Raw genomic sequence first — 23530 nt, 5'->3', positions numbered from 1 at the left:
CTGGTAGTGCCAGTCGTCCCCTTCCTCGCGCCAGGAGGACAGGGGCACATGCCCGGCGCGCGCGGCCACACGTCCGGCCAAGCCACCTGCCTGCCTGGCCTCTCCCTCGACGCCCTGGCCGTCCCGAACGTCGCCACACGCCGCCCCGGACCTCTCGCACTCTCTCTCCCTCTCCCTCTCTCCAGTGGCCTCCCCTCCTCTCTCTCGCCCTTCCCCGCGAACGCCCGAGCGCTGTCGTCGTCGCCGCTCACTGTTGCCATAGCCACCGCCTCCCCCTCGCCCTCTCCCCGTGCTCAGAACCTTCGCCATGTCGCCTGCTACCTCCTCGTCGAACCACGCACCTCCGGACAGCCTCCATCGTCGCCACCGTTGTCTCCTTCACCGCCGGCCGCCGTGGATCCCCATCGCCACACCGTCGACCTCAGCGCGTCCCCGAGCTCGCTGACGACGTCTACGATCTCCCCGTGAGCTCTACTTCGTTCTCCCCTCCTCCCCGTGCTCGTTTGCCCTGCCTAGCTAGCTCAGCTGCCGCGCCCGAGACCTCATCGCCGTCAGCCATGGCGCCATCGTGGCCAGAGGCCGAGCCAGCCGCTCCCGCGCGCGTCACCGTGCTCCTGGTGACGCCAGGAGGCCGTAGAGGGCCTCCGCAGTTCCTGCCATGCCCCGCAGCCTGTGTTTCAACCGAAGCCATGCTCCGGCCGCCGCCTCGAGCTCGTTTCCGGCAAGCTCAGGCACCCCCGCAGCCTCCCGCTTGCTCCAAACGATGCGGACGAGCTCCAGCTCCTCGTCCGTGATCTCCGCCGCCTAAATGGTCGCCGGAGACACGATCCTGAGCCCTCCGCCGCGTTCGGCCTCGCCGGCGGCTAAACGCCGGCGGGATTGACCGGGTCAACCCGCGCTAACTAACCCCCCCAGTTGACCAGACTTGAATACCCAGGGACAATGACAGGTGGGGCCCGGCCCTGCTAATGTCTTTGTTAGGATTAGTTTAATATCTAATTAACTCTATTAACTAACCGGTCACTGACGTGTGGACCCCACACGTCAGGTTTGACCTGGTCGGCTCCGTTGACCTGCTGACGCAGGCATGACGTCATGCTGACGCAATATCTCATTTCTGGTTTAAAATTAATCAGGAAATTCCAGAATATATTCAAAACTTCAAAAATTCGTAGAAATTCAACTGTAGCTCAGATTGAAATAATTGTTATATGAAAAATTATCAGAAAAATTCAATCTATCCATCTGTACCATTTTCGTGCATGACAAACCACCTATACATGCTATATATATGAAAACACACTTATGGCATATTTAAGAGCTTATTTTGGAGTTGCACTTAAACCCTTGGTTCAAATGGACCTCAACTAAATAAATGCTAGATGCATTAACTCAAACAACATCACATACTCATGCCATGTTCATGCATCATAATGTTGCATATGCTTGTGTTTGATTTTTGACACCGTTCCTTCTCGATAGGTCCTGCTCCGGAAAGTGTTCGGGAGCACCTATCAGTGGAGCAGTGCCCCCCTATTGATCTACCAGGAAAGCTACCCCCCCTTGTTCATTCCGATAAAATCCTACTCTCTCTCGCTCCTGCTCTCATTTATTGCATTAGGACAGCAACGATTCAACTGCTACTTTATGCTGCGGTAGTTGAACCCATTCCTCTGCATGACCTGTCATTGCCACAGTAAATAGTTAAAACCCACTAGCACGTGTAGGAGTTGTTTGAGCCATGTTGTGTTCCTACAATGCCATGCTTGCTATTGCTTAGAGTTGTGTCAGGTCTGATTCATCGGGAATGAATTGGAATGTTATGATATGTTCTGGTAATGAGAGTTAAGCGTGTGAACACGATTTGGTAAAGGTAGCAGTGAGAGGCCATGTAGGAGTACATGATGGGTTGTCTCATTGGGACCGTCCTTAAGAACTGAGTTCTGTGTAAGTTGTCCAATGACTAGCTACTACCACACATTGGGCTCCGGGCGCTCCAAGCTCTCTTGACTTATTAACCGCCTTGAACTCTGTCCAGGAGTTGCAAATAGTTTCTGGTGTTTGTAGGTAGTGCTATTTTTCTACCGAGTGGCACCCGACAGGGTGGACTTGGGACAGACTAGGCACACGTGGCCTGGTGTACCGAGTGGCACCCGGATGGTGGGCTCGGGAACCCTATACACATCGTTTGGGGCCGTGAGCGAAACCTCGGCCGGATCTCCTTGCGGATGGAACCCGAATAGGCGATAAACCTGGACTAGAGTCTTGTGTGGTTAGTCAGGTCGTGGCCGACACCCTCGCCAGGCTTCCGCTTGAAGGTTGCCGAGATACATGACGGGTATATGGTGATAAGTGGTGAGAGCGTGTGTGATGAAGTACACCCCTGCAGGGTTATCATGATCTATTCGAATAGCCGTGTCCTCGGTTATGGACTTCTTGGATGCTTACATGGTACATAGACAACCTGAAGTGGATACTCTAAAATGCTCAAGATAAGTGTGAGTGCTATGGATGGCCTTCTCGTAGGAGAGACGGGGATGAATCCATAGTAGTGTATTGATGTGGTGGTTAGTGGACTCGTGTGCGCTGCCTCACCTCAAAGAAGTTTCTCATTGTCGTAGAACAGGATAGCCACTGAGCCAAAGCTGGCTTGCTGCAACTAAACCCCACATTACCTTCTTGATACAGATGCATGTATGATAGGATCTGATGTAAGTCTTGCTGAGTACCTTTGTACTCACGTTTGCTTTATTTATGTTTTGCAGGTGAGACATCTGTCTCACTAGTAGTACCGCTTGGACTTCGACGAGTAGCTTGTTACCTCAGCTACGATCTTGTACCTTAGAGGGACATGTAGATAGTCAGGCTTCTCGGCCTTTTTCTGTTGTAGTTGTCTGTACTCAGACATGTAATGCTTCCATTGCTTGTATGCTCTGAATGATCCTGTTTGTATTTATGCTATGTGGCTCTTCTGAGCCTTTATCTATATGGATTGCGTTATGTTGTGATGCCATGTTGTACATCACATACTTGCATGTTATGCGTACGTGTGACGTGTATTGCTATGTGTGGGATCCGACAATCTGGTTGTTTGTCCTTGGCAGCCTCTCTTATGGGGAAATGTAGTCTAGTGCTTCCTTGAGCCATAGTAGTCCGCGACAGCCCGGTTCACCGGAGTCCTGCTAGCCCAGCACTACTGCTCAGAACACTTGACTGGCCGGCATGTGTTCCACTTCGTTCCTATGTCTGTCCCTTCGGGGAAATGTCACGCGGTGACTTCCAGAGTCCTGTTAGCCCAGTGCTACAGCCCGGATTCATACGCTGTTGACTGACATGCTCGATGTGATTCATGTATGCCTGTCTCCATAGGTCTGTGCCGCTTTGGGTTCACGACTAGCCATGTCGGCCTGGGTTCTCTGTCATATGGATGCTAGCGACACTATCATATACGTGAGCCAAAAGGCGCAAACGGTTCCGGGCCATGGTAAGGCGACACCCGTGGGGATACCGTGCGTGAGGCCGCAAAGTGATATGAGGTGTTACATGCTAGACCGGTGTGACTTAGAATCGGGGTCCCGACACGTTATGAGTCCGGTCAAGGCAGTGAGAGGCAATGCTGGAAAAGTTGCTTTGGATGAAGGTGAACAACGACGATTGAACTTAAATGTGCGATGTTCGTTGGGAGAGGTTGATGCTTGTGCTAAATTGCTTGAGAGTCGCCATGTGGCTAGGGTTCATGCAGCTGGTTTTGGTTCTATCTTCAGGTGGAAGGTGAAGTCTAACATTTCCCGCCCTCTGATGGGAGCTTTGTACCTGAGGATAGATCTTGATACGATGACTCTTGACATGGGCGAGGCTAATAAGAAGCTTCGCATCACTAGCGATGGTATAATACAACTATTTGGGTTCCCTTGTGGTGGTCGTTCTGCACCAAGGCCGTCAAAGGACGGATATGACGACACTCTGATGAAGTTAAGATCAGAGCTTGACATTAGCAAGAACAAAGATATCAAGACAAAGGATTTGAGGGATAGGCTCAAGGTGCTTGTCAAGGATCCAAGCAAAGATGACCTTGCTCTGAAAGTGTTCTTCATTATTGTGTTTATGAAGGTTGTGTTGCCTGGTGTCGCCCCGCGTGTTTCCAGAGAGGCAGCAATGTTTGAGGGTCTCGTCATTGAGGACATGGATAATATGGATTATTGCCAGCAGATGGTTGATGAGCTTCAAAAGGCTGTTGTCAGGTACCAAGATGGTGTTACCATGGGGAAGGCAATCACATGCTGTGCTATAGGGCCTGTACTAATGTACCTTGACTGCCTTATCCGTGGCAAGACTGCGGAGCCTGACATGCGAGTCCCCAGCTTATGTTTCATGAATCCTGTCAAGCTTTCCGATCTGGTTGATGCAGATTTGATAAAAAAGGCAACGCGGATCCAAAGACTTGGGTGTTTGGGAAGCTTCCAGTGAGTTTTATTTCTTTCATGTCTTGCAGGCCTTTTTTATTTAGGTATAGCTATTTTTGCTGGAGTGAACATGTGTACTGCAGAGTTACCTGTTTAGATTTTGTCATTTCTTAAGCTTTGTGAGGTTTAGGTACGATTTTTAGTACTGTTGTTTCATGTGTGGTTGAACTGAATATCTTTGTTCAACCGGCATGTTGGTAAGTACTAACAAATTGGCACTGACAGGTAAAGGTTGATAGTGCCGTTGATTTAAATCCGTTAATATGATGTCTATTTTTCCCCGTGTGTAGCGGAAAACTCAAGAGGAGGTTGTTTCTTTCAAGTGTATAAACGGCCAGTCCTGGAGATGCCGTCGTCTCAGGTTCCCAAGATTTCATCTCTGCACGATGAGTTGAGAGGTGGCCATGGTGTTGAGGGTGCTGGTTATCTTCCCCCTGGTGCTAGTAGTGCTAGTACTTCATAGAGGTAGGGTTTTGGTCTTGATGTTGCTATTTCTGCGTTGGAGCGCGCTGAGCATATTTTTAGTAATGTGTGTTCTGAGTTGCTAAAGGTTCCGACTGTAGTTGAGCGTCTGAGCTGTATCAATGGTATCCTTCCTGAAGGTCATCAATTTAATGCTGAGGAAGCAGTGGACTATATTGAGATGGAGAGAATTTTAATTGGTGATATGCGTGATGGTGTTGCTGACCTAGTTCAGAGCTTGGTTCATCTGTTGAACAACATGAAGCGTTTCAAAACTATGCAAGACTCTCGATGCAAGCCATATGAAGAAAGTGCAAATGTTGTTATCAGGCAGATTGAGCAGGATGAGGCTGCTACCACTGACAGCAGGGCTGGTGATGGTACTGAGGCTAATATTTCTGATCACCATACGAATGATGTTGGCTTGGAGCACCATGTTGTTGATGTGAGTTAGTCCTCGGTGTTTGCAATTTTTCCTATGTTGTTCTGCTGTCAGTATTACAGTTGAACTTCCTCATCTTCATCTGTTTATTAATTTTTCTTTCATGCAGGGGACCGGTCATAATGTTGAGGCTGCTGTTGACCGTGGAGTTAATGATCCATCTACTGATAAGTGCAAGGTTATTTTTATTTTTATTGTGTTTATACATATTTCTTGAATTTTCATGCGCACCAATGTGCCATACATGTTCATTTTTCTATCCCACACCATTAATAGTTTGCAGGTGATACCTACCTTTTTGTTACTGTGGTTTAATTCCTTGTGTTTATTGTTGCTAATAATAGCATTGTTTTTTTTGCTTCATTACATATGAATCAGGGTCCTGTTGTTGGCGATGAGCCTTGTTCGACCATTGGTGATGTTCCTTTGAATGTTAGCAGCAACAAGATCAATGATGTTGCTGTGAATGCTGCTAAGGTTAGTTTTTCTGTGCACCTCTTGCTAGCTTTTTTTGATTGTTAGTTTTGCTCATATTATTCACTTTTTCTGAATTTTTATTTTTTCAGATGACTGATGTTGAGCGTGAGGCTTCCATTAGTGTTGGAGATGATGCTTGTGGTGTTGCATTGAGCAGTGGGCGCGATGTTGGTACCAAAGTTGCTGATGAGGATGTTGGTGCTGCCAGCATACTTGATGCCAAATCGTCTGGCGTTGGTATTAATGCTGAGAATGAAAATCTTTCTGATTGTGAACATTTGCCGCCGACAAATTTCCCGCCTGGAGGGCTTGATTACGGTGATGCATTGCAAGGTGCCTCTAGCATGGAGGAGGTGCCATCTGAGGATGATGATTTACTTCTGTCGATTTCTTCTGGTCCCTTGACGCAAGAGGAGCTACTGTCGTCCCAGGTTTCTTCACGCCCTGAAAGCGCAGCCATATTGGTGTCCTCACAAGATCTTCCATCGTCAAACCTTGAAACTAGAGGCATATTGGTGTCATCACAGGAACTCCCGTCGTCAAACGCCGATAGTGCAGGTAAGGACTTGTAAATGAGGCATACTTCTCATTTATGGCATTTTGGACATGTTCACTTGTAGTGCTTGAACTTATTATTTTTCGTCTTTTTCTGCAAGCAGAAGGTGCTAATGTTGTTAAGGTTGATTTGTTTTTCTTCGCTGTTACGAGGTTGCGCACGAACCGTGCAAAACGGTTAGTTTGGGATTTTGCCCATATCATTTTTGTCTCTTTTTCTTTCTCTCATATGACTATTGTTGTTATTGAAGTAGTTTTAATTCATGTCATCTTAATGACAAGCCGATGTTTCAAAATAGCGAATGTGATGCCAGTGTTGGTTCTATTGCTAAAGCATTTGTCCCCACTGGCATGCTCAACCAGACAGTGCTGACGTTGTTTTATATTCTCTACGTCAGAAGTACCGAGACACTGACAAGTTGATAGTTCCTAGATGGGTGACGGTCAGTATTTTGTTTTGTAGATAGGATGATAACTTGTTTTGGCAATTTTGTAACTGTTGTTGTTCTTTTTGTACAACAGACCAAGATCCGTGATGGAAATATTGATTCCAATGTGCTAAATTGGTTCACGAGATCAGGGGCTGATGGTTTTGACCAAGTAGGCGAACTTGAACCTTTTGTACTCATGAACTAGAACTGTCATGTTTTCTTGCAAGTTTGGGAGGTGGGGGAATGAACTTGAGTAGCCTGCTTTTACCCTTGTACTTAAGAATGATGTGTGCTTCTTTTTTTAAAGCTGCACTTATTGTCGCAAGGAAATTGAACTGATATGTTTGTTGCAAGTTTGGGCGGTGGATATAAACTTGAGTAGCATTTATTTTTTGTAGTGGGTTGCTTACTCAATTAGAACTTATGATTATCTGATTTTTGTTTGTACTTCTGAATTTCAATTTCCCTCTTTTATTTTATTGTTTGGAGGCTGAATTTTTTGTTTCATTATGATTTGTTAAATTCATTTTTCCTCTACGATTTTTTGTCATCTTCTTTTCCCTACATTTGATCCACCGTCATTTGCGGCTAGCATGAAGCCTAGTGAAGAATCTGGGCATTGGTGCTTGATTGTTCTGAATTTGAGGTTCCGTTGTTTTGAGTGTCTTGATTCACTCCGTGATGAAACCTAGAGTGATGCAGTTAGATTCTTAAGGACTATGCCAGATAACATAAAGAAGCTTTGGAGGGAGTCTAGCGTAGACAGGGCCAAACCATTCTCGCTGGTGCATATTGATGGTTTCTCTTGCGAGTTTGTGCTGGTGCCGCAGCAGAAAACACATGAGTATCCGTTTTAATGATTTTTGTTAGCTGTTTTTGCTGCCGGGAGGATGGTGTTCCTGTTTTTTTGAATTTGTGATGTACCCTTTTGTATTTTCTTTTGTTAATAGGCATGATTGGGGCTTCTTTATGCTACAAAACTGCAAGACATATCATTGCCGGGAGGATGGTGTGATTGAAATGTTGGATTACAGCCATGAAGACATTATTGGCATTAGGAAGACTTTGTTGTATACGTATGCAACTAGCGACGTGTTTGATGTTGACTTCCGGGGTTTGTTTGGCATCGAACCCTGTACGTATGCATGACCTTTTGTAATTTTTTACAGCTTGTACTTCTTGACTAGTACTGTCTTGAATTATGTATTTGAACTTACCCTTGATGCGCTCCTTTTTTTTGTAGGTGAGTGGTTGGGTCTTGGTGAGCGTGACTATAGGATCTTTGGGAGCCAGTTCTCGGAGCTTGAGCGCGTAGATATTGATTTTAGCCAGTGGCGTTCTCCTGAAAAGACAATGAAGGTGCGGTTGGGAGCTCTGAAAGGTTCTACGGCTGCTTGTCCAGAGATCCCCTCTAAACCCAAGAATCCCATTGTGGAATTTATAAACAGTGATGATGATGCGTTTGACAAGATTGCTGGCGTGGGAAGAGTCACCAGGAGTGCTGCTGCCAAGGGTGTATCTCCCCATGCTGGAATAGCGGCCCGTAGAGCTAGTGCTGCTAGGAAGGATCCTGCTTTGGATTCTGGCAGTGTTGTAAGCACAAAGCGTGGGCCCAGAGCTCCTATAAAGTTTTTCTCCCCTATGCAGCATCTTCAGCCTCATAATATCCCTCATCTGGACAAGGCTCACAAGTTGTATAATCTGTTGCTTAGTGATGAAGCATGTGAGAAGTATGCCGAGTGAGTATCTCTCATTATGTTTCCTCTTCTTTTCTTCTGTTGTTTGTAACTGCTAGATAAATATGACGTGAACTGTTCCTTTTTATACAACTTGAACTGTTATGAATGCCTTATCTTGCTTCCCCTGCTTTTTGTTCTTGTGTGTGCTGCAGGAATACATTCTCAATGATACCTCAGCCTGATGAAAGCGTAACTAGCTTCACTGGGAAATGCATCTGGGAAGTTTTTGCACCTGGGCAAATGATGGAGGGTGATGTAATGGACTTCCTCATTGATGATTGGAAGAAATATCCCGAGAGAAATGCTGATTTTGTGTCTGGAAAAAGGGTATTGCTGAGTCCATATTTCATCATGGTAATCAATCAGATCGTTTGTTTCTGTTAAACAAGACTGCCTATTATTTTATGGGTCCTAATAATACTTTGCTTGTTGATCCTTTTCCCATGTATATTTCTTTTTTGGCTTTTTTGCAGATTGTGCTTGACTGTACATTTTACGGTGATGAAAATAAAGAGTTTAATGTGGAGAGTGCAGCGAGAGATTTCAAGAGCTATGTTAGAGATAATGAAGACTTGCTCAATGCCGTCCTTGTGAGATCTACTAGCTGATTTTTGTTTTTTTGTTTGTTGTCATGCTCGTTTTTATTTTGAATATTTAATATCTCTTTTTTGGTCATTTGTTTTTAGATCATGATGCCTCTATTCAAACCTATGATTTTAGCAAACGATAAGAAAGTTAACCACTTTTCCTTATATGTCATGAATTGGTCCCGAAGTAGCATTGACATCCTTGACTCTTTACCTTATCCGAAGAACCATCGTCATTCAAAGAACACCTATCATAAAGACTGCGAGAAGATTGTGAGTGACATTTATTATCTGTACTGGATTAATTTTTTCGCATCTTTGTTTCTGCTTTTCTGAGACCTGAAAATTTGTGGTTTCTTTTCTTTTTTACAGATCTCTAGATTGGTCCATGTAATGAAGGCTGTGTATGGTGATGCTCAGTACAATGCGAGCAAGTAGCCCAAATGGGAGATTTTTGCAAACAAACCAACGTTTGTCAAGGTTCCACTTCAAGGGGCGAATGAATGTGGCCATTATACTTTGAAGTATGTAGGATCCTATGATGGTGAAAAGATCGTTGAGAACATTCGAAATAAAAATGTGGGTTATAGTTGAGCTTTTCACTTTTCTGTGTTTGGCTGATTGTGTATTCTTCTTTTTAAGTGTCATGATTTTTGATAATTTGTTTTATTGTCTTGCAGCCTCGTATTGTTGATTGGAATGCTGAGGATCTGTATAGAGTTGTGTTCAACCAGAATAACCAGCTTCTGGTGAAAGAGCTTCCCAAGGAGGTTCAGGCTTTGGCTCCTGGTGCATAGAAGAAATGGTCATCATTTGCGTAGTGAAATGGATAGTTGTGTGATATATCTCTTGAAAGCATTGTAGGCTTTGTTTGTAGTGTTTGGATGTCTTGTCAAGTACTATGTAATAACTGGTATATTTTGTGTTGTGTTTAAGTGTAGCACAATGTTTAACAAACTTTTTTTCCATGATGATAGTGTGGTTGAATAGCTGTTTCACTTGTGTATGTTTCGTTGGGAATTCATTTTGGTTAAGTTCTATTTTTTGTACTGAAGTCTTATAAACTAGTTGAACCAAAACACCTTTTTCCAAGTTCATTACGAGTTGTTGCTGAAAAAGTGAGATTTATTTATTTTCATCTGTCCCAACCTAGGTTGGACCTTTATAGTTTATGTACCCTCTTTTCTTGTACTTATGGTATAGTTCTATTAGTACCGAATTGTAATCTCACTCAACATAAGGCATTTAAAATTTGGTGTCACGATAGCACTTGTGGATCTAGCGTGAGTGGAGTGACGCTTGCTTGTTATTTAGAACTGATTTCATATAATGTATTAGAACTGAAGTTTTTTTTGGGATTGAAATTATTTACGACGAAGTTGCTATGTGATGTCTAGCCAGATTTTATTTAAGTATAAGAAATTTAGCAAAATTTGAGAGCCAAATTTTTGTTTGAACTTCTTGAATTTTAGTAGTTGAACTTCATAGTAAAAGTTAAAGCACTACTTTAAATTAGCTACATTTAACAGATAGCCGTATTAAGTTCATAATTACTTCACTAGTCAATGTGGGCTGATGCTTCTGTTGTTTGTTTTTTGTTAATTTTTGTCCTTGGTTGAACTATAATCTATTTTTGGTTGAGTCCTGGCCTTATTTCTCAAGGTATTAACTGGTATCATCATAGCACTTACCGAATAAACTAAGTTGTACTAAAATTTCAATTGTACTAGTACTTTGAACATTTTATTTTTTGTGTTGTTTGAAACTAGTACCTCACTGGTCAATGTGGGCTGATGCTTCTGTTGTCTTTCCTGTGATTTTTCTCCTTGGTCGAACTGATATCCTTTTGATTTAGTTTTGGCCTTCTTTTTTCTAGGCTGTGGTTCTTCTCAAGGCAATGTTTGGTATCATCATAGTACTTCCCGTATAGACTAAGTTGTACTTAGATTTCAATTGTACTATTACTGTTATTCTTAGTGTGTGTCACTGTTTTAGGGAATGTGAACTGAAGCTTCCCATTCCTTTTTATTTTTGTAGAATGAATGTACTGCGTGTTCAAGTGTACCAGTACTTTCAATCCTAGCATGCTAGTGACTAGGAAATACGTACTGATGGTTCTTTGCTTTTCCTGTTGCAGTACTTAGTAATTTTCTAACTACTATTAGCATGATGTTGTTAGTACTGAACATTGTCCTTGGCTGAAACTTAGTCTTTTTAGTGCTCTCCTGAAACTAAAAACTGATTTTTAGTGTGATAGTACTACCGTACATGACTAAGCTGTACTTAGCGTCCAACACTACTATTTGCTATTGTCCTTAGTTAGTCTGCAACAGTTTTTTGTGAAAATATCCATGTGTGATTTGTTGCTCCATGACTAGTGCTGCATAGAAGCCATCAAGTTTCATTCACCACCTACTTCAACTTCAAATGATGGATAAACAAAATAGGAAGCTTGCAAACTTGTCGAACGGCATAAGCAAACGATGTACTTGATAGACATAGGCAAACTTGTTCAAATCCTGACACACATAACATAAGGAAGCTGGTTCGACCTAACGAAAGCAAACTACAAATCTGAAACAACAAGATTAAGGACAAGGAGAAGCGCGAGCAACACGAAGGCAGACTTTCATGCCTCTTCATCCCGCGAAGTTGCAGTGGTAGTAGGGGTCAGCCTCCTGCTCTTTTGAAATATCCCAACCTGTCACGATGTTGTACGTGGCGTACACATCTACTCCTGCGTAGTCGATGAGCTTGTCTGGCAGCAAGCTGATTCCCCACAGTTTGTGGTCTTCCTCCATGTCGATCTTCTTCTTCATGTCTTTGTAGAATGGGTGGATGGCGCTGCCTGCAACATCGGCCAAGGAGTCGTAGAATTTTTTTTGGTTGGAACTTTCCACTTGCGCTGCATGTCGATGAAGTTGTTGGGGTTGATCTCCAAACCAGACTTGTTCAACATCCACTTGTCACCTCCAATGCTGAAACCGGCAAATGTGTACAATTTCTCCTCCTGCAGGAACTCTTTGAGGCGCTTGGGCATGCAAGGGGGGAGACACATATTGAAGATTAGTGTTCTTTTTTGAAGATTTAATTCCCCCGCTATTTGGTTTACAAGTGATAATCCATGAAGTAGATGCTTATATAGTACAAGTCATGGATGAATGTAGTTCAGAAACTAGTACACAAAGTCCTAAAATTAAATTCAACTACACCATGGTACTTTTCTTTTTTGGTATCTTCAGTGCTTCACCAAATGCTTCACCAAGTTCAAGAACCTATTTTTACCAGAGACAATGATATATGTGCTACTTACTTCAAGTTTATTTTCTTCTTTGTTGAATAAAAGACCTATACTAGTTCTTGATACACCTTTGTGCATCAATTCTATATCAAGTTCAGAAATTAATTTGAGAAACATGTGCATCAAGATATGGACCAATAACACTTCACCAAACATCTTTTAATACATCAATTCTATAAACTATACTAGTGCATCAAGATCAGAATCTATGCTAGTACATCAAGTTCAGAAATTAATTTGGTGAAACATTTTTCAGATGCTAATCCAGTGCATTAGTTTTTAGATGACTAATCTGGTGAAACAATCCACTTCACAATTTCAGAAATGCATGTAACTTGAGAAACATGTACTTGTACATCCACTTCACAAACTATAGTAGTTCATCTAGTTGGGAAACAAGTTTAATGATTTTTTTGGGAGTAGTACTAGTACAACAGATGAATGAACATTAGTTTTGGGTTACCATTTTGTGGCCGCTGCGATGTGGTACACCAAGCAGAGTTCCTCGACACACAATTGCAGGACTGCTGCCATCTGGGGATGTTCATCATCGCTGGTGTACTCCACATCAACTCCGATGAAGCTCGGATACAAGCCGCCGCCCTTCATCCTGAGCCTGCTCATCACCTCGTCGGCCTTGTCTGGTTCGCTGGTGTAGACGATCTCTAGCGTCTCCTTGCCGTGGAGCTCAACCCCTATGAGGGTTCTGGTGTATGCGCGCTTCTCGCCGGGTACGTGAACATCGTCGAGGTTGCAGCTCTTATCGGACCTCTCACCATGATGAAGCTTGGCTGATGGTTCCTCCGCCATCGCCCTCCTTCGGCGACTATGGGCTTGGGAGAGAGAAGTTTCTGGGTTGTTTGTGGTGGAGACGGAAGCGACAATGGTGGTTCTGAGAATGAGGCAGAGATGGAAGACAATGGGGTATTTTGCATCGTGTCCACGGGGATGTGTGGGAGGCGGTTCATCGGGGACGTGGGTGTAGTGGTCGTGGGGGTCCCCATTTGCAGTCCCTTGTGGCAACCGCCCAGTGGGTGGCACGGGTGGTGGCCTGGAAGAACTAACCGTCCAAGCCAAGGGTTTTTACTGTCGCATTGAGTAGTCTTGTCAAGCTGTACTTACCAGCTGGTTATCCCACTTGCACGTCTCAGGGGTGGTGATGATGGCATTTTTCACTGTTTAAGTGACGTATGCTTTGTGATGTTTTTCCGTGTTGATGTTAAGTATTGTTCTTCCACTGAAGTCTTATACACTAGTTGATCTCAAAACATTTTTCAGTGCCCTGGGAGTTGTTGCTCAAAATTGGGACTTATTTTATTTTTCATCTGTCCCAACCTAACTTATGCCTTTTATAGTTTTTGTATTCTCATTTTTAGTGCACTTATGGTTTAATGATGTGTGAACTGAATTGTAATTTCATACAGCGTACGGTTTTGAAATTTGGTGTCACAGTGGTGTGAGTGGCCTGACTATTCCTGCTTTTTTAGTACTGATGTCATATGTATGTTTGAGCTAAGTTTTTTTTTGGGGGGGGGTGGATTGATATTATTTACGACGAAATCGCTCGTTGAGGTGTGGATAGATTTTACATAAATAAGAAATTTAGCAGAATTGACAAAGAAAATCTATTTGAACTTCTTGCATTTTTAGTAGTTGAAGTAGTCAGATTTTATATAAATAATAAATTTAGCATAATTGACAAAGAAAATCTATTTGAACTTCTTGCATTTTAGTAGTTGAACTTTTTAGATTTTATATAAATAAGAAATTTAGCATAATTGACAAACATTATCTATTTGAACTCCTTGCATCTTAGTAGTTGAACTTGAAGTTAATATTTTAATTCGGTGTTTTAAATTATGTACATTTAACAGATAGGCTATTAAGTTCTCTGCTTTTTAGAGTTTCATTGTTTTTGTATCATATTTTTTTTTCCTTTTTTAGCATCCGTGGTGCAGAGCTAAAATTATTTTTATTTTTTGTATTTAAAGTTATTGCCTGCAAACTAGTATTTGAACTTTTATATTTTCAGTTTCAAACATTTTTCTTGTAGTTTATATTTCTTTGCCCCGCGCTCTGGTTTGTTTAAGTGGGCTTATTGGTGGGGTGTTCGTAGACGATGGAGGCTATTGGGCCGTTTTCCGGCCCAAATGGCCCACGCGGATGTTTTGGACACTGCTGGATGTGCGTGTGCTCTGGGTTTAGTCCCACCTCACTAAGGGAGGAGGATTTCGACTTGTTTATAAGTGCGGCCGAGTCCTACTAGTCGAACTCCTCTGAATACTTACCTAAGTGCTTATACACGGCGCTCGCTCTCTCATGACCTATGGGCCCTGGTCGGTTGGCCTTGCGTTGTGCGGATTACTAGGGATTCGCCCATGGGCTCGAGTTCAAGTATCTAGCAGCGTCAGGGTCTACGCCTGTCCTTGGGCGGCCAATTTTTACTTTTTTTGTTTGTTTGAATCTAGTACTTGACTCCACCAGTAACTTAGACTGATACTTTTTGTTCTAGTTTTGTGGAAGTGTTATTTTTTCATTTGAAGTTTTTTGCCTTGTTTTTGTGCTTGTTTTTGCGATTATTCTCAAGGGTCTTCTCGTGTCATTTTCATCACTATGGTACTTGCGCATAGACTAAGTTGTACTGATAGTCCATTCATAGTAGCACTTATGTTCTGAGTCTGACATCTGGGGGGGGGGATTACGGACTGATGCTTCTTTGTACTTTTCATTGTAGTAAGTATGTACTGTCCGATCAAGTGTACTAGTACTTTCATTCTTAGTCTGCAAGAGACCAACATAAGTGTGTGCTGATCCTTCTTAAATTTTTCTGTTTGTAGTACTTGTTAATTTTCTAGCAGCTACATATGAATGAGAACAATACATGAAGTACTAAGAATTTTTGCTTCAACTTTTGAAGCGTTGTTAAGCAACTCAAATTGTGCCGATTGTTTTCAATGTTATGTTTTCTATACAATACTGAATCGAAACTACACATGGAACAACGTTGTTTGATTAGTTGCTTCATAACTAGTACTTTAGAGTAGGCACAAAGTTCCATTCAGAAGCTACTTTGAATTTGAATTGATGGATTAACAAAATATGAAGCTACCAATCTTATATAATGAGACAAGCAAAACAATGTACTTGATGACATAAATAAACTTTTTCAACCATGACAAGCATGACATAATCATACTGGTTCAACCCAACAAGAGCAAACTACTAATTTGAAACAACAAGATAAAAGGCAAGCACAAGCGGAAGGAAAACAAAGGTAGAATTTGATGTATCTTCATCCCTAAAAGGGGTGAAAGGGGCGGTCGTAGTAGTTTTCTGCCTCCCGCGCTTTTGCAATTTCCCAACCATTTGTGATGTTGTCGATGATGTTCCATGACTTGTACGCGGCATACGCATCTACTCCTGCGTACTCGGTGAGGTTGTCTGGCAGCGGGCTGATCCCCCATAGTTTGTGGTCTTCCTGCGTGTCGATGTTCTTCTTCATGCCTTTGTAGAATGGGTGGATGACGCTGGCTGCAACATTAGTCAAGGAGTCGTACTCTTTTCTGGTGCATGGAACTCTCTAGATGCGCTGAATGTCGACGTACTTGTTGGTGTTGATCGTCAGAAGGCCAGACATCTTCATCTTCTCTTTATCACTTTCAATGCTAAAACCGGCAAATGTGAACAACCTCTATTGCTTCAGCATCTCGTTAAGGCTCTTGGGCGTGCAAGGGGAGAGACATTTTGAAGATTAGCATTACTTTGATGTTTGAATTCTTCATTTTTGTTTTGTTTTACAAGCGATGAATCCATGAAGTAGATGCTTATATAGCATAACTAATGGATGAATGTACTTCAGAAATTAGTAAACAAAGTTCTGAAATTAAATTCAAGTACATCATAGTTTGAGCCAATGTTGTATGTGCTGCTTTAGTACTAGTTTATTTGCTTTTGTTGAATAGGACAACACACACCAGTGCTTCAGCAAGTTCTTAGTTTTTTTGCTTATGAAAAAAACATTAGACCAAATTCAGAATCTACTTCACTACATCAAGTTCAGAAACATCTTTTTAATACATTGAGTACATAAACTACACTATTGGATCAAGATCAGATACTTCACTAGTACATCAACTTCAGAAATTAATCTTCTGCAAGATTTTTCAAATAGTAATCCAGTGCATCAGGTTCAAAAATACATTTATAGTGTATCTACTTGAGAAAATGCAGTAGTGCATCCACTTTCACAAACCACACTAGTACATCTAGTTGGGAAACAAGTTTGATGAACTTTTCAGGATAGAGTACTAATTAAACAGATGAACCAAATAGGGCAAATGAGTAAGATGGGTCACCATTTCGTGGCCGCTGTGATGTGGTACACAAGGCATAGTTCCTCCACGCACAACTGCAAGACTGCTATCATCTGGGTAGGTTCGTCTTCCTTGGTGTAGTGCACACCAAGGCTGATGATCTTACGATGCGAGCCACCAGCTTTCCTCCAGAGCCTGGAGATCATCTCGTCGGCCTTGTCTGGTTCACTGGTGCAGATGATCTCCAGCGTCTTCTTGCCGTGGAGCTCAAGCCCTGTGAGGGTTTTGGTGTACTCGCACTTCTCGCCAGGGACGTGAACGTCGACGAGGTTGCTGCTCTTGTCCGACGTCTCGCCATGATGACGCTTGGCGGACGGTTCCTCCACCATCGCACTCCTCCGCCGACTGTGGGCTTGGGAGAGAGAAGTTTCTGGGTTGTGTGTAGTGGAGATGGAAGTGGAAATGGTGGTTTTCTAGGAATGAGGCAAAGATGGAAGAGAATGGGGTATTTTGTAGTGTGTCGACGGGGATGTGTGGGAGGCGGTTCATCAGGGCGTGGGTGTAGTTGCATGGGGTCGCCGTTTGCAGTCCCTTGTGGCAACCGCCCATTGCGTGGCGTGGGTAGTGGCCTGGAAGAACCAACCGTCCAAGCCAATTTGTTTGCCAGGGTATTAATCTGGTCGCACTGAGTAGTCTTGTCAAGCTGTACTTACCAGCTGCTTATCCCACTTGCTCATCTCAGGGTCGGTGATGATGGCATTTTACTGTCGCACTGATCTGTCTTGTTAAGCTGTACTTATTAGTTGCTTATCCCACTTTGCACGTGTTAGGGTTGGTGATGATGGAGGTTTGTACTCCTCTACTGTGGGTACTTGCACTGGTGATTGAAGTGTAATTGGACTTACCAAATACCAGGCAGACTATGTGTGTCGTGCTAATGTTTTTTAAAACAATTTTTGTTTTTTGAAAGGACTGTTTATATTAAGATAATCTTTGAAAATATTTTTTGCAGATAAATTAGTTTTTCATCAGTACATGTATATTATATTTGCATTTGCTTGAGATAATTATTTTTATGTACTAATAGACTTTCTGAACTAGGACTGGCAAAAGCAGACACAGCTTGTTTCTGAAACGATGTTTTTTGAGGTGTTCACGGGTGTGTTTGGTTACAATGCCTTTTTACTGACGAGTGAGAATTATCAGTACTGATGTACTATAAGAGTTTAAATTTTCCATAACATATTTTTGCTGAGTTACTGGTCAACAGTAGTGTTGGCGTTACATAAATCTAGATAAGTTTTTTGAAATGTATTTGTGACTGCATTCAAAAGGATTATCAAATGGTTTACATAATAATGTCACTAGTCCAGCGGGCACAAATCACAAATTATATCTTAACTATAGTACTCATCGAGAAATCGATGATAAAGCTAAATAAGTTTTGGTAATGACAATGTTTCTGATATGTTTCCTCATTGTGCGTACCGAGGCAACTGAGAGTACAAGCTTATTTTTCAGTTGATGCAGCAGCATAACAACTATGGATTCTTCAGTCTTGAGCTCCTCCTAACTGGCCCCGAATGTTGTCCCTTGCCGGCGCCCTTTACTGCTTGAGCCTTCGTAGCTTCATCTTCAGTTTCAGTTTCCTCGTCCCCAACACTGTCATCTTCATTGTCTTCGTCTGATTGGTCGCCATTCTCATCAAACTCTTCTTCTTCATCCTCTTCTTTTGATTTTTTGGAACTCTGGACCTTGCCCTATTTCTGTTCAGCACCACTAACCTGCTTGCCCACTTTGCACATGCGGGCATTATGTTCGTCAGTTCCCCCACACTTGCGGCAAGTGTAGCTGTTACGTGTGTCATCTCCATTGGTAGAAACCTGGACGGCTCCAATCTTCTTCTGCAGCGTTTGCTTGTTGACAGTGGCATTTGTGCACAGTGGGCATGTGCGGTAATTATGGTTGGTCACAACATTGCAGAATCCGCATGCCCTTATCCCAAGAGGTTTGCCGTCCGGGCAAAATTCCACGCGCCTGATGGGGTGTGGCGGCTATTTGGCTGCTGCTTTTGCTACTTTCGCTGCTTGCTTCTTACTCTTCCTCCCCTTTGTGTTTGAGAATATGGGTGGTTTAATCACCCTTTCCTGCTGCTGCTGGTAGGATGTCATGTTGTCATGTCGTTCGCCTACAGCACCATCAAGCTCATGATCTTGCATGTGAGCATGTTGGTGCTCTTGAGTGTGCACATGGGCAAGCTCTGGTTGCTGTTGCTCATCTTCCTCGTTGTCGAATGGGTCAATAGCTCCCAGATGGTTCATCTCGGTTAACATTGTAGCAATATCCTGCTCAATGGCTTCATTGTCCGCGACACCTCCGTTTTCAGCAAAATGCATGGCGTCGAGTTCTTGTTCAATTTTGTCCATGATGACCCGTGACCTCGCCATTTGCTCTTGGCTTCTCAAGCCTTTTCTGTGCACCCTCATGTTCAGCGTCAGCAGTGAGCTTTCAATGTAGTATTGGGATGCCTTGTTTGACGCTACTGTCCTCAAGTCATTTTTGTTAAATGTTGGCTGGATGTTCGGGCGTTTGGTCTATCTCCTGAGGATGTATTTCTCTGGAACGCTGGCAGCCTTAATTATCTGCATCATGCACAGGACATGCACGCAGAAAATACCTGTATTTTGTTGAAGAGGTGCATGTTTTTTGTCATTTCATTCGAACAAAAACTTTGCAAAAAAGTAGTACAGTATGTATCTTTTTTTAGTCCTCACCTGTGTGGTCCCATAGTTTGCACTCACACTCATATGTTTCTCCCACGGGGTCTGCAACCACCTGGAATGCGTGCTAAGCCCACACAGACAGTTTTTGCGGGTTGTTGTAGCGCACGAGGTACTTTGTGGGCTCTTCCGTCTCTATCGCCGTGAAGAGTGTGCTCAGTTTTAGCCTTTTTCTGATCTCGCCATACACAACTCGTGAGTAAAGCTTTGCCATCTGGGTGTCAAACCCATAGAGGGTCAGTGTGTTTTGTTCCTTCTGCCCATGCAAGAATGATGACCAAATTATTAGTTTTCTTGCAACAAAAACTTGTCTAACTAATAAAGTTTTACTTTAGTGAGCTTGTTATTTTTGTCTTATGACAGGTGATAGAGCTATACCCAGTTACCCATTGTCTCCTGGTTCTCTGCCTGCCTCCTAGTTTTGACGCAGGAGTTTACCTGGCTGACAAACCGGTGTAGGTTTTGTTTCTCACTTACGAAGTTCTTCTTGAGCACATAGTTCATGCTCTCACTTTGTTGTGTGGATGCCATTTTGGCGCAGAAAATTTCTTTGAAGTAGGCTGATATCCATCTCTCACGCTCGTTCCACATGCCCACCATCGTGGCATCATCATGGAGGTTGTACTTATCAATGCGTCTTTTCCAGGCAGCCTCAAACTCAGTTGTCATGAGGGGCCAGTTGAGGATTGATGTGAATTCACCCTTAAAGTCTTCGTGCAGATTGTACATGTATGCGAGGTGTTCCCTGTACTTCTTCATAATGTGCGAGCGGCACAGCTTGTGTACCATGTTCTAGAAAGCATGTGGGATCGCCAAAGCCATTGCCGGGCACTAGTCTGGTAATGAGAAAAGTGACGTGGAGTGGTCAGCAGATAGCAGTGCATATATACCAATAGAACTGACACAACATTTTTACTGTGTTATTTTCCTTTTTTTGGGGTGGGGGTGGGGGGGTGGTTGGGGGTGGTTTTGGTGGTTGTACCTGTGAGGATGCATGTAGGAGCCTTCCCTCTCATGCACCTTAAAAATGTCTTGAACAACCATCTTAATGAATCTGCATCCTCATCTCTTATCAGAGCGAAACCAAAGAATGTAGTCTGTAAGTGGTTGTTAGTACCCACAAACACCCCAAGTGGCATATGGTACTTGTTGGTCTTATATGTGGTGTCAAACATTATGCAGTCACAGAAGTCCTGATACGCCCCTCGGCAGCTTGCGTTCGCCCAGAATATGTTCTTAACTCTGTCGAACTCATCAAGTTGCATGTCACAGAAGAATTCCCTGTTTATAGCTTTCATCTCCCTAAAGAAGTTGGCAGTCTTTAGGACATCGTCCACATCATCCATCCTTGAATTCTTTGCTTTGCTGCATATTAAAAGTGAACAGTCATTCAAAAATGCATGTTGAACTGGCGTCAGGTCATGCGTTGCATAATATGTTTGTACTGACAGAGGAAAAAAGATGGAGGGGGTTTATGGGAGGAGAACAAGTTTGTACTTACAGGTTAATCAGGTCTTTGGCATTCATTTCGAGGAAGTAGCTACCGATGTCATCGCCACCCAGTATGCTCATGATTTGCGTGTGTTCAATGCCTTTGAACCGCGGGTACTTGACGTACTCCAAGATTGTTTTGTCAAAGTTTTTGTGGGAGTGCAAGAAGACAAGCATTTGGGGGTGAGCTGTAGCCTGTGGTTGTGTTCCCAGACTATATCTTTTATGACAAGTGTTCCATCCTTTTCCCTCTTCAGCCTCATTTTAGCCCCGCAGTTAGTCCTGGCTGTCATCTTGTTCCGCTGTCTATTTGCTTTTGACACCTTTGATTCATAGACTCCATAGCACATGCAATAAAGGTAGACTCTGGTCTCAACCTTGGAGCCTTTCCTGACAGCAAAACCCACATGCTTTCCATAGACGTTGTAGAAGTCCTTTGCTTCTTTGAAAGTTTCACAGTGCGTCTCTAGCCTTGGCAGAGCGTAAGCTTCAATGTTAGGTGGCTGCATGCAACAGTGAGCAAACAAAAACGCAGTTATGAAAATGTTTGATGGGGTGGTCACAGTACCATGGTATGGACTGTTCTTGTATGTTTTTTTTTGAATGTGGATACTTACATGTGTATAGCTCTGTGCTGCCTCCGGTGTTTGCTGTTCACCCTGGTGTATGGGCACGGATGGTGTCGCCCTTGGCACATGCAGCAATGCATCTCTTGGAGGGAGCAATGTTGACAAAGCTCTCCGTCTCTCATTGTATGGCCGTCTCCCCTCAGATTCGTTGTGAGGTTGCTCCTGTCTATATGGCTCATATCTTGTACTTTGCACCCTGCTAGAGTGGCCAAAATTTCTATTTCTTTGGCCTGGTCTTCCTGTCGCAACCGCTTTTGCAACACGGTTGATTGATGTTGATGGAGCGACTGGTGGAAGCCTATGTGTCCTTGCCTTTCTTCATGCGCTAGGGAAGGAAAACATTTGTCGTTGGGGAAATTGTTGTCCTTATTGCAACCCAGCAGTGGCAAAGCTTGTATTCCCAGGTATCGGTGTTTGCTGCATAGAAGAACCTGTCCACGCTTCTGATGATTCTGGTGTAGCTTGAAATCTGCCTGTATTGTTGAAGTATCCATGTGCTATTTCTGGTGTTACCCAACCAGGCGGTGCCCCATATCTGCTTGGCTCATCAAACCCTCGCTGCATGTGCCGCCATGCATGTTTCTGCAATGACATTCAATAGTTTTGGGATTAATCTTTTCTGCATTTTTCTCGTATACATGTTATGGGTAACATGTCATGCACTGAAGGCAATGTACAAGTTGAACTTGCATCGCTGGCCGTTACTAAACTTTGTTCTCTATTTTGTATCTGGTTTAGTTTCCAGTCGAACTGATGAACGTACATGTTCAACAATGATGTACTGATGTACTAATATTTAGCACTGCTTGTAAACTGAACATTGAACTTCATCTGTTATGGAAAGTTTTTATCTTTTTCCCTATAACTGATGCATAAACATTTGGTGCACTGCTTGCAAACTGAACATTGAACTTCAGATATGTATGGATATGCATATATATATAATTGATGCATGTATTCTCTTTTTTTCATCTATAACTTATGCAACTACACTAGAAGTACTCCTAGTTTATGTATCATTGAACTTACTGTGTAACAAGTGTATATTTTTTTCAACAACATTCTTTACTAGTTCGAACTAATGCAACTACACGACATGCACTAGTAGAAATAACATCATACAAACTTGCAGTGGCAGCTGAACCTTATATAAAGCCTAGTAGCTACTTGGACTGGTGCATAAGTCTAGGTTTTTGGCTTGAACTGAAGCTAGCATATTAGAGGTACTGACGGTAACCTCGACGTCCAAACTGTGCATCAAGTGGCAGGGGTGTAATGAACTGATGCAGCATTTTTGCAATGTACTATCTGCTTCTGCATCATAGGAACATGTGTCACTGATGCAGCACACATGTAGTACTGATGAATCTGATAGTGTAACATGTAGGCAGATCATAGTGTGTGCAATTTTTAAACTGAATCTTCATCATTGCAGGACTGATGAACTGAACACAAACATCACCTCCAGTGGCATGTTCTTGGATCTGACTTCTTCTTCTTCCTATCATGGGCAACGTACTGGCATGTTCTTGGGAGGCGGCGCCATTGATGCAGGCAAGGAGCTTGGGGAGGCGACAGCGCTGCTGATTGTGGTGGATGTCCGGTGATGAGGTCCAGGGAGGTAGCTGCTGGCGGGGATCATAGCCCCGACGAAGGAGCCCCGGCGAGGGAGGGAGACAGGAGGTGCAGATCATGGCCCCGGCAAAGGATCCCGGCCAGGGAGGGAGGCGGCTGGTGCGGATCACGGCCCCGGCGAGGGAGGGACGTGGTTGGCGCGGATCACGGCCCCGGCGAAGGAGGGAGGCGGCTGGCTCGGATCATGACCACGGTGAGGAAGGGGATGGAGGCGGTGGATCCGTT

General features: G+C 43.4%; 3 protein-coding genes across 3 annotated transcripts; all 3 read right to left on the bottom strand.

Moving 5' to 3' along the window:
• Positions 1-15755: 15755 nt before the first annotated feature.
• On the bottom strand, positions 15756-17159 carry LOC147974926 (uncharacterized). The gene is made up of 3 exons (XM_087520207.1): positions 16813-17159; positions 16063-16122; positions 15756-16020 (listed from the first exon to the last, which is right to left on the bottom strand). The coding sequence occupies exons 1-3, from the start codon at positions 17157-17159 to the stop codon at positions 15756-15758; spliced, it is 672 nt and encodes a 223-aa protein (XP_087376333.1).
• A 2205-nt stretch (positions 17160-19364) lies between these two features.
• On the bottom strand, positions 19365-20339 carry LOC147974925 (protein FAR1-RELATED SEQUENCE 5-like). Its single transcript, XM_087520206.1, has 2 exons — positions 19989-20339; positions 19365-19412 (listed from the first exon to the last, which is right to left on the bottom strand). Exons 1-2 carry the CDS (start codon positions 20337-20339, stop codon positions 19365-19367), a joined length of 399 nt encoding a protein of 132 aa, XP_087376332.1.
• A 42-nt stretch (positions 20340-20381) lies between these two features.
• Positions 20382-23216, bottom strand: LOC147974924 (protein FAR1-RELATED SEQUENCE 11-like). Its single transcript, XM_087520205.1, has 6 exons — positions 23190-23216; positions 22976-23038; positions 21419-21544; positions 21052-21236; positions 20533-20915; positions 20382-20386 (listed from the first exon to the last, which is right to left on the bottom strand). Exons 1-6 carry the CDS (start codon positions 23214-23216, stop codon positions 20382-20384), a joined length of 789 nt encoding a protein of 262 aa, XP_087376331.1.
• Between the last annotated feature and the right edge of the window lie 314 nt (positions 23217-23530).

Source organism: Triticum urartu, chromosome 4A, assembly GCF_056163025.1.
Source record: "Triticum urartu cultivar PI428250 chromosome 4A, HENAU_Tu73, whole genome shotgun sequence".
NCBI classification, from domain to species: Eukaryota; Viridiplantae; Streptophyta; class Magnoliopsida; order Poales; family Poaceae; genus Triticum; species Triticum urartu.
The sequence above is the reverse complement of the archived record's forward strand: the minus strand, read 5'-3'. Positions and strand labels throughout refer to the sequence as shown.

What these genes read in the sequence shown, in the direction of transcription:
- LOC147974926 (XM_087520207.1), bottom strand. Translation starts at nt 17,159, where the DNA reads ATGGTGGAGGAACCGTCCGCCAAGCGTCATCATGGCGAGACGTCGGAC. An exon ending in ATCACAGCGGCCACGAAATG is followed by an intron (nt 16,123 to 16,812) that starts GTGACCCATCTT and finishes TGCCGGTTTTAG; the next exon opens with CATTGAAAGTGATAAAGAGA. An exon ending in CTGACGATCAACACCAACAA is followed by an intron (nt 16,021 to 16,062) that starts GTACGTCGACAT and finishes TCCATGCACCAG; the next exon opens with AAAAGAGTACGACTCCTTGA.
- LOC147974925 (XM_087520206.1), bottom strand. Translation starts at nt 20,339, where the DNA reads ATGGTACACAAGCTGTGCCGCTCGCACATTATGAAGAAGTACAGGGAA. An exon ending in TACACCGGTTTGTCAGCCAG is followed by an intron (nt 19,413 to 19,988) that starts GTAAACTCCTGC and finishes TGCATGATGCAG; the next exon opens with ATAATTAAGGCTGCCAGCGT.
- LOC147974924 (XM_087520205.1), bottom strand. Translation starts at nt 23,216, where the DNA reads ATGGCGCCGCCTCCCAAGAACATGCCA. An exon ending in CGCCTCCCAAGAACATGCCA is followed by an intron (nt 23,039 to 23,189) that starts GTACGTTGCCCA and finishes TTACACTATCAG; the next exon opens with ATTCATCAGTACTACATGTG. An exon ending in CTGTCAGGAAAGGCTCCAAG is followed by an intron (nt 21,237 to 21,418) that starts GTTGAGACCAGA and finishes ACACAACCACAG; the next exon opens with GCTACAGCTCACCCCCAAAT.